Raw genomic sequence first — 9,833 nt, forward strand, 5'->3', positions numbered from 1 at the left:
TTATGTCATGATGATCCAAGAAGTTCTGTGAAAGCAACAAGAAAATTGCTCAGATTCCCGTAAGTGAGGCTTATTTAGGTCATTTTTTAAATGCCCTAGCGAAACCTATTGATGGTTGAGGTGAAATTTCAGCTTCTGAATCTAGGTTAGGCAATCCACATTGATGCAATGAAAGGGAGGGATCCACGACAATGACAAAACAACCCAAATAATCCACCCGTTTGCCAAGCAAAGTTGAATTATGAATTAAGACATAAAAATAACTTTTATTGAACAAACAATCTCATACAGACCTATAACCCAACATGAAAGCTACAGGATGTTATGCACCCTGGTATTACTGCTTTACATATTTGAGCAAAAACCAATACCAGAAAGGCAGAAACATGCCCTGATACTGTCAAAAAAACATCTACATATTTACAACTTGATGAAAGCAGGACGATAGTTCTATGATCTTTCACCATAAGGTGAGGTACTTAACTACCGTTGTATTTACATCTACCAAGACCGCCAACTTGTCTCACCAAAACAGCACGCAAAATCTTAGCGGCAGCACTCACTAACACTATATTTGCAAATGTTATCAAACCATTTGTTTTCTCTTCACCTTTTTTTTTTCATAACAAACTCTTGTATCTTGGAATTTCTCGATCTCGTTTTCTTACAGCCACACGTATTGAAAACCATTTTAGCACACTGAATAGCTTTGTCCATCTTGCCTGAGCTTTCCCAATGGCAGCACGTGCAGAAATGAAATTGTCAACAACATTCTGAAGATCTGATTGCGATTCTAAATTGACACTCTGAGTTAGAAGATCAGTATCAAAAAAGTTCAGATGATCATCATCAAATGAATGGTTCATGGACTCTGGGAAACTCAAAGCCTGTTCATATCTGAGACCCATATTGTCAATACCGTGCAGGGCAAAATCTTCCAAACCACTACTGCCCCCAACAGAATAGATGGATGAAATGATATCTGGAGAAGAGGCACTTTGCTGTGCATAATCAAAACCAGCAATCTTGTGAGAAGCCAAAAACTTGCACCCATTAGAACTCTCCGTCCTAGGCGAGCTTGAAGTGTAAAGAACGTTGGTTAAGTGTGAAGAGCTGCCCACAATAGAGGCTTCATCATCAAAAGGAACGACTTCCCCCCAGTGTTCGAATGCAGAAATCACCAAGTTGTGGGCATCAGCCTAATGGAAAAGGATGATCATAAGAAGTCAGACATGAAAAAAAAAAAAAAAAAAAAAGCAGATTTGAGGTGATAAGAGTAGTGCCTTCTCAGCTTCAGACAGCTTATCAATAGGAACATACTGGCATTCCAAAAGTAGTCCCATCACTTGTCCCACGACATTAAAGACCACACCAGTTTTTTGTTGAGAACTTGGAGGGCTATACAAGAACATCCTCTTCTCAAATACACATGTCCGAGCATGCTCCACAGTGACTTCCCACATCTTAGCTGACATACCTGTGCCGAGTATCTGCACATCCAAACCAATTACTGTTATTACTCCATTCAAAGAGAGCTGAATTAAACCATATTTTTCTAGACTTTGAACACTTCATTTTGTTCACAGAAGATCACATAGTAGTTCAATGTATGGGCATATATGGGACATAAATTTTAGTAGTATGTGCAGATTGTGCTCAGAACACTGATTTGGACCCTAAATTATAAGAAACAGAGCATAACCCTAGCTCTGGACTACAATACTAAGGAAATAGACAAACAGATTCTGGTGTCTGACATGGTCAAGAGGGATTTATCAGTCTCAACAGAAGTTGAATTGAGATATTTCTTTAGCTAACCACCATACCACAATCTCAAAGGAACCTGAAGATCTAACTAGAGCCATGTCAATACATGTTTAACAGAGACGTGCCGTGCCTGATTCAAGAACACAATCTAACATCAAAATGTCTGTATCCCACAGGTGCACCAGCAAAATTTTCCCTTGTGAATGCTTCTATCCAAAGAGAAGAACACCCAAGGGTATTGTCCTCAATAATGAGCAGACATCCTGATTAATCTAAACATAACGGCTGTTAAATCACTAGACTCTTCTCATTTTCAGATTTTTAACAAATGCTGACAAGTGTATGAATACAACAATACATCACTCTTTACAGAGTAGTACTTCAAATTCAGAATTCTAGAGAAAAATTAGTAAGGAGTACTAAAAAGTAAAAGTAATTGAGGTAAGTGCAGGTTTTATTTACATTTCGGAGCCTTGCAGGGTCTATGAAGAGTAGGGTCAAAAAATCCTTCACAGTATTGATGCTTTCCCGACTCAAACGCTTATGGAAAGCTCCGTCTTTGCCAATCTTTTCTAATCTCCAAACTTCATCATGCAAAGAAGGAGGGTGATGCTTCTTGTACACTGCAAAAAGAATCAGTAATTAGAATGGTGTTTCATTTGATTTATTTCCCATTAGTTACTTTAGAAACCTAACATATGTAGCCTGGCAGGTACTTTTGTCAACTCAGTCCAAATGTATAGGCTTCAAGCTATGCAGAAAGTCATGACAGACAAGATAACAAGTTGTTCACATAATAAGAACACATTACATAGAAGTGTTGAACAAGCCAAATAGACTATATCCATAACAATATTGGGTAGCTATTTGATACAAGTACTCCATAGCAGTAACAAGGAGTGCACAAAAGTAAGATGGAAAAACAAAGATGAAAGGTTTGTAAAACTTGATGGTCAAGAGATACCACTGAGTTTTTTTTTTTTTTTTTTTTGATATCTTCAATCAATAATTCACAAGGATAGAAATATTGAAGAGGATATGAAGTATAGGATGAGATTAGGGTGTGTGAAGAGGAAAAATGCATCAAGAATATTCTATGATCATAAAATACATTAAAGGGAAAGTTTTACAATACTGCTATAAGACTAGCTATGCTTTTTAGTACTAAATGTTGGGCTATTAAGAAATATATTTCATAAAATGAGCTGAAATGAAATTTACTAAGATGGATGACTGAAAATACAAGGAAAGATAGGATATGGAATGAAGACATTTTTTAAATATAGGGATGACTCCTATTGATGAAAAAATGTGGGAGAGTCACTTGACATAGTATGGCCATGTGCAAAGGATCCATTCATGCATCAATGAAGAAATGTGATTTGATTCAAGTCGATAGAATGAAAAGAAACACATTTTTGGGGCTAAAGCTTTGTTGTTGCTGTTTTTGTTGTAATCATGATAATCATATATAAAACCAAACACTAAAGAAACAAGCATTAGAATTTTAAACTTCAATCTTAAAAAATCAAATCAAAGGATATTAAAAGTAAGTGCTCACATTCTCCACGATGATCCCTGACAATAAAGGATTCTGTCTTTGCTTCTCTTATGCTAGTTCCATCAATTTTATCCACAAGTCTTGCCCCTAGCCTGAACCTACGGCTTCTTGTCCAGCTAGAATTATCTGTAAAGGAAATCTCACTCACAAAACCAGTGCCCTCTTTAAGATTTACAAATGCATCTCCTGTAAGTAGGGGCTTCTTTCCTTCCCTCTCTCTCACAATGTTGTTTTTAAACTCTTCGACTGTCCAATTGTCATTCTCATCACCATCAAAATCACCCTCAAGAACAACAATTTCCACCTTGGCCAAGGACTCTGGCCCAGATATTACAGTTTGCCCTGTATTAGCATCAATCAAAGCTACTTGTATGTTTGAACAATCTTCTCCTTCAATTCGAGCTCCAGTAAATACTGGAAGAGAAAGGTTGCTTACAAACTTTAGCTGTAGGATTCTTGACACAGAAGTATGTACCTCTTTCCCACAATTCCTGAACAGAAATGCACAAGATGCATCATCTATGTAATCTTATTCCACAGGACAGTTAATATAATAACCTTATTAAAAATAATCTTAATGACCACAGTATCATTTCTTACTGTTTCATGCTGTTCAAATGCTTTTTTAAGGCCAATTCAACTTCCTCTTTGACCTGTAAATATATAACATTAATGCATATCAAGCAATTATACAACAATCAATTAGACCTGTGACATATATTTACAGAATTAAAACAACTGCAAGATGGAACTAACAGCTGCTAAAAGTGACAAATTAGTGTTTTAATTCACAGAGACTAATTTCCAGTCACATCTATAGCCCATAACTTAGGAAGGATAAACCATTGGCAAATTGCAACTATTTCAAAACCACTACAGGTATAAAGAGAATATAAGCACAATTCTGCAGCAGTTAGTTACAATCTCTTTAATACATACAACCCCATATTTCCTTAGGGACACTATCAGTTGAGTCAGTAAATAACATTCCCATGCTAAAAATATCCCCAACCTTTCGCAAAAATGAACTCCAGGAATTGACTCGTTAGAATTTAGAAGTCCAATCACTGAGGCAAATAGACTCTCTGCGCACTTTACTCTGACATGTTCAGATATCCTAAGTAGTTAACGAAGTTTCAAGTTAGGTGCATTTGGATTAATCGGTTAATAGTATTATCATAAGCTTCACATGTCTTTAGGGGGAAAATCAACTTTTAAATTTGTTAGTGCATGAAGTTCATGCCTACTCTTAACAGAGAATCTAGATATATGTTAGAATCCCAATTATTTATGCAATACATTGGTCCTAGAGCCTCTAGCAAAGTAAGTTTGAGTTATACACATATATGGTGTTTTATGATATACTATTAAGCCCATCACTAGAAAGTGGCAACTTTGACAAGGAGCACGTGAACCATTGTGCAACCGTGATATGGTTAAAATCGTTACTCAAGAAGGAAGGCATAGCCATCATGCAGTGGAAGGATACTAGGTGTCAGGCCATAGCATATGCCACAATAGAGTGGACTGGATGCTTGTTATCTGCAGCTTGCAAGGCCATGGTAGTACGTTAGAATCCCAAAAATTTAAGCACTCACTGGTCCTAGAGCTTCTAGCAAATTAAGTGTGAGTTACACACTTATGATGTCCTACAATATATCGTAAGTCGATCACCAGAAAGTGTCAACTTTGACTAGGAGAACATGTACCAATGAGCAACCATTATGCAGTGGAAGGATACCAGGTGTCAGGCCATAGTACGTTGCATAATAGAGTGGGCTGGTATGAACGTTATCTGCAGCTTGCTAGGCCATGGTAATATCTGACATCTCCAATTCTTAAAAACAGTCTATATTGATGACATATATCAATATTACATTATTGATGTGTTTATCAAGTTCATAAATACTACCCAAAAAAAAAAAAAAAAAATCACTAATATGTGAGTATTATATTTCAACGGATTAGCCATAGACAGAACAAATAATAATTTATAATAGATAATCTTTAAGTCTAACATATAAATGTCAAACTGATTATCACAAGTAAGTTTATCCAATAATATAAACTTACCACTCTACGAATCAAGGGCTCTAAAATTGGCTCCAGCAAATGATGGACTGATTGCATTTTCATAACCTCTGACACCACACTACACATAATTAACAAAATCGTTAGAAATCAATATTTTTTTGTCACTAGGGGGGGGGGGGGGGGGGGGTTTATGTCATCCAACATGGTCCAATATACATCACTAACTTCACAATGTTACAAGCAAAGTTTCTTTATATCAAAAGTACACCCACATATTCATCCATAGTATGCATAAACTTCTCCCTCATTTCTCTGCTACTGCTCATCAAAAAATTGTCCAAGAACCCATTGTCTACCTATAAACAACAATTCTAAAATCATTTTTTCATGACGCTGAGCCAAAAGCACTCACGTTTACAAGGAAAAGCACAGTCCTCAACTCTAAGAATGTTACTTCTGTGGGTATTGCATTGATCTTTGATAGGGTATAACCATATAAGGAATAGATTCATGGAGATATAGAACAGCATATAAGTTATCATGCTTGCATATCCACCATTTGAGTCTCCAACAATTACTCCAATAATTACATATCCAACTTGACCTATGAATGAATACACAAGCATATGTTTCATGTTTATTTGAGTAATAGCAATGAGAAATATACTTTTTTTTTATCAGTGCTTATTAAGATATAGACAGCTTCATGCACCCAACAATAAACACAAAGTAGCCTAGAAGATGATCAACACAGGAATACACATTCAATGTGAATGAAACTATGCCTAAACTTGAGCCTTAATATATGTAATCGCATCAAATATAGCATCAATCAAGGGGCTACCTAACGCTCCCCTGCAAACTCAACTGTCTAGGGAGGACAAGTTTGTAGTCCGAAGTTCATATCGATTGCTTGTGAAGCCCCTTAGTAAAGAGATCTGCAGTCTGATTAGTGAAAGGAACAAACTATATACAATGGCTAACTGATAGGACAAACTCAGGAATGAAGTGATAATCAAAATTATTGTGCTTAGTGCAAGCATGCAAGACCAAGTTGGAAGCTAAGCTCAAATAACATGATAAATTCCCCCTAAAACCAAAAGCTTAAATTTGTTAGGCAATAATGAATTTAATCATTTAACCATTATTCTAACACTTTCCCTCTTGTGTGGGTACATACTCCTTAATAAGTTGAGCCCAACACATGGGGATTTTAACTTTTAAATTAAGAGGAATGGCGACATAGTTTGAACTTAAGACTGCATGCTTTGATACCATGTAAAAATGTGAATTTTGTGTGTATTTCATTGATCTTTCATTGGGTATAAATACACAATACATTGATCTTTTTTTCTTTTTTGTTGATAATTCGGTAGTTACAACTAGAGGAGAGGAGATTTGAATTCCGAACGTTTCCATTGAAATCATGAGAAGGTGCTAGTTGGGCTACAAGACTCTTGGCTACATACAGTGATTTATCTAAGGAATATGCCTTCAATGTAAACAAAAATATGCCTAAACTTAAGCCTAAATATATGTAACAGTATCAAGGCAAAAATATTGTTTATATCTTTAAATTTTTTAAATATTCGTTTTTCGTCCCTAAACTATTGAAATGTGACGGTTGTTCTTCCATCAATCCCTATTAACTTTTATCTTACGTGTCTAGCTACTAAGTAGGTGGCACTATTTTTAGCATTAAAGCATTCGTCATGTCTGACATGGACGATTGCAATTTCTTTTTCTTTTTTTTTAAGGGACGCACATGAGGTAAACAAGTGACATGAAGCTATTGCTTTAAGGAGGGGAGGGGAGGGGGGGAGGCATTTTTCAATAGTTCAAACTTCAAAGACCCAGAAAATATCTTTTTAAAGTTCAAGGACAAAGTATAACGTTTCAATAATTTAGGGATGAGAAACTTTTTAAATTTTAGGGACGAAAAGAATATTTATAGCCTAGAATCAATGAACCCTTAATACAGCATCAATCAAGGGGCTGGTTAACATCAACAATTTGCAATGAGCATACCCAAAAAAGGCTATTCTTCAATCAGACACCATTGTCTAATATCTCTTTTCCTAGAGTTTACAACACCCATTTCCCTCTCTAGAATATAAAAAACAACATCAATTCACTAACTTGCATACCGATAGAGGATTGGAACCACGACCTCATTGCCAGCCTTTGTTTTAGAGAGATGGAGATTTCATTTGGTCCATAGACCATTGACATCAATTGTGCACAATGTCAAGCCACAAGGACCACACACATTTGAGGTTCCACTCAAAAAAGTAAACACAATTCAGCTATTAATCTACTCAAAAAAGTAAACACATTTCAACCAAATTTCACATGGGCAAAGCACAATCACCAACAATTTTCACTAAACAACCAAAACCCAGTTCAGTTAGCTCAATATAGTCCACAATAATACATAACATTCAACAAACAATTTCACTAAATAACCAAAACCCAGTTCAGTTTGCTCAAAATATCCCACAACAATACATAACATTTATCAACAATTTCCACCAAACAAGCAGTACCCACTTACTTTCTCAACTCAATAATTCACTTAGCATCAACAAAATCCCCCACTAAAACATAACATTTGCAACAACAAACATAAATAATAAACAAAATAAATTAAATGGTTCAAAAAGTCAGTCAGTGAGTCAGTCATACTTCCTGAAAGTAGGCATCCTCCTACGCTTATCCTCAGGACTAGTCCCTTCCGAACGAACCTTCGCATCCTCCTGCTGTCTCTTCTGCGACATCATCGAATTCCAGCAACACCCCAACAACACAACACTACTACTATTTGCTGTGTGATATTATTGGAACCAAACATGAACAACAACTATAACTAACAACAACAATATCCAAACATGCGGCGCAATAATAAATATTAGAACAATGAAAAATAGCAATATATATAGAGATAGAGAGATAGAGATATAAGTCAGAAAACACAAGAATAATAAATGACAATAAAGAAGTAAAGTCCAAAATCTTTATAGTACTTTTCTGTCATCTTTCTATCCAATTGTCTGAAATTTGGCTCTGTCTGCGATGCTTCTCGGCTCTGAGGTTCTCTACTTGCATCTTTCTTTTTTGCCACTTTGTTCAAAAACCCACAAAACAACGCAAATAGTGTGAAGCTTTTTGGTATTGCAGGCAGAACAGAAGAAGAGAGATAAAAACTCTCGCTCTCTCTCCCTCAGAGAAGAGACGATGATGTGTTTTTGTGGGGTCCATAGAAAGCGCGTTATGGGGTCCACTTTCAAAAAACGCGGAGTTCGTTGAGTACGAACGTAGTTATCTCTATCTTTCTCTTTGCCGTGTAAACATGACTAAATGCTTAGTCATAAAAAAAAAATAATAATATAAATAAATAAATAAAAAACATTGTATAGTCATTTGAAGAGTCTAAGGTAAGTTTAACATTGGATTCCCGTTAGGTAAGGTTTGTACTGGGAAGTTAGTACTTTCATAGAGTTTTTAGTAACTCCGTTTGTGTTAAATTTTTGAGGGGATTATATACACCTAACTTGCCTAAAACAACAATGACCAAACCTCCTTACGAGGTCTTGACTCTTTGTAGTGTAACACCAAATTTTGTCCAAGGATAGGACAATATTTTACCTTGGGGAGCCAAAACATGAATAAGTCCCTCTATTGTGAATAAAGTTTTTCTCCAAACTAGTTTGAAATTTAGAGAAAAACTCTTCAAACTTCTTATATATTTCTTTTTTGGGTGTAAATTTTAAAAATTTAACTATTGAATTTCATATTCCTTAGGTTCTTAACATACGTTTTAAATTTGGTTCAAATTAAATATTATTTACTATTTGATCGATTAACTTATTTTTTATATACAACTTTATATCATAAAACTTAAAATTATAATATTTATTTGATGACATACTATTTGATCTTTGATCTTCTTTAAAATTTGTAATCATTAAGAATATAATAAGAACATATAATTTAATGGTTAAATTTTTAAAATTCACGCTCAATATAAAGATATATGAAGAGAAACTTTGTTCCTTCGTTATAACCTCACTAAACAAAAAAGCTCTTTCGAGAAGCAACTTTCTTATTAGAAGATTCCCCCATTGACATTTAATCACTCTCAAACAAGGGTGCGCGGGTGGGTACATGATAATTCAGTTGTTGAATTAAAGCTCATCAAGGCTACAGTGGTACATGTGGTCTTACCTATTATCGTTATGTGGCGTGAAGTTGATGAATTCACACCGAATACCTCCTTTTTTACCTATCAAAATTTTTTTTTTTTTATTGAATTGAGAATTTAGTGCAACATAGAAAATACTTAATCAATAATAATATAAAACTACAAAGTCATCTTGTTAATGGTGAAAAAAGAAAAAATAGACACCTTAACAACTCTTTTAAGTGGATCTAGACAACACGGCGGCACTTAAATCCAAAATTTCTCAACTTT

General features: G+C 35.2%; 1 protein-coding gene across 3 annotated transcripts; it reads right to left on the minus strand.

Moving 5' to 3' along the window:
• Positions 1–246: 246 nt before the first annotated feature.
• On the minus strand, positions 247–8,586 carry LOC142630997 (calmodulin-binding protein 60 A). Of its 3 annotated transcripts, XM_075805052.1 has the most exons (9): positions 8,386–8,560; positions 8,048–8,186; positions 6,207–6,300; positions 5,402–5,480; positions 3,929–3,981; positions 3,329–3,819; positions 2,230–2,390; positions 1,284–1,490; positions 247–1,199 (listed from the first exon to the last, which is right to left on the minus strand). In XM_075805052.1, exons 4-9 carry the CDS (start codon positions 5,462–5,464, stop codon positions 621–623), a joined length of 1,554 nt encoding a protein of 517 aa, XP_075661167.1. In that variant the 5' UTR covers positions 5,465–5,480; positions 6,207–6,300; positions 8,048–8,186; positions 8,386–8,560; the 3' UTR covers positions 247–620. The 3 variants fall into 3 exon arrangements, with proteins under 3 accessions (XP_075661167.1, XP_075661165.1, XP_075661166.1); XM_075805050.1 differs by lacking the exon at positions 6,207–6,300 and having other exon boundaries at positions 8,386–8,586; XM_075805051.1 differs by lacking the exon at positions 8,386–8,560 and having other exon boundaries at positions 6,207–6,286; positions 8,048–8,160.
• Positions 8,587–9,833: the final 1,247 nt, after the last annotated feature.

The sequence above is a fragment of the Castanea sativa genome, chromosome 4, assembly GCF_040712315.1.
Source record: "Castanea sativa cultivar Marrone di Chiusa Pesio chromosome 4, ASM4071231v1".
NCBI lineage: Eukaryota > Viridiplantae > Streptophyta > Magnoliopsida > Fagales > Fagaceae > Castanea > Castanea sativa.

Excerpts from the sequence above, each read along its gene's own strand:
- LOC142630997 (XM_075805050.1), bottom strand. The coding sequence starts at position 8,142 with ATGATGTCGCAGAAGAGACAGCAGGAGGATGCGAAGGTTCGTTCGGAA. Across the intron at positions 5,481-8,047 it reads AGGATGCCTACTTTCAGGAA|TGTGGTGTCAGAGGTTATGA; the intron begins GTATGACTGACT and ends AATTATGTGTAG. Across the intron at positions 3,982-5,401 it reads AGCCCTTGATTCGTAGAGTG|GTCAAAGAGGAAGTTGAATT; the intron begins GTAAGTTTATAT and ends ATATATTTACAG.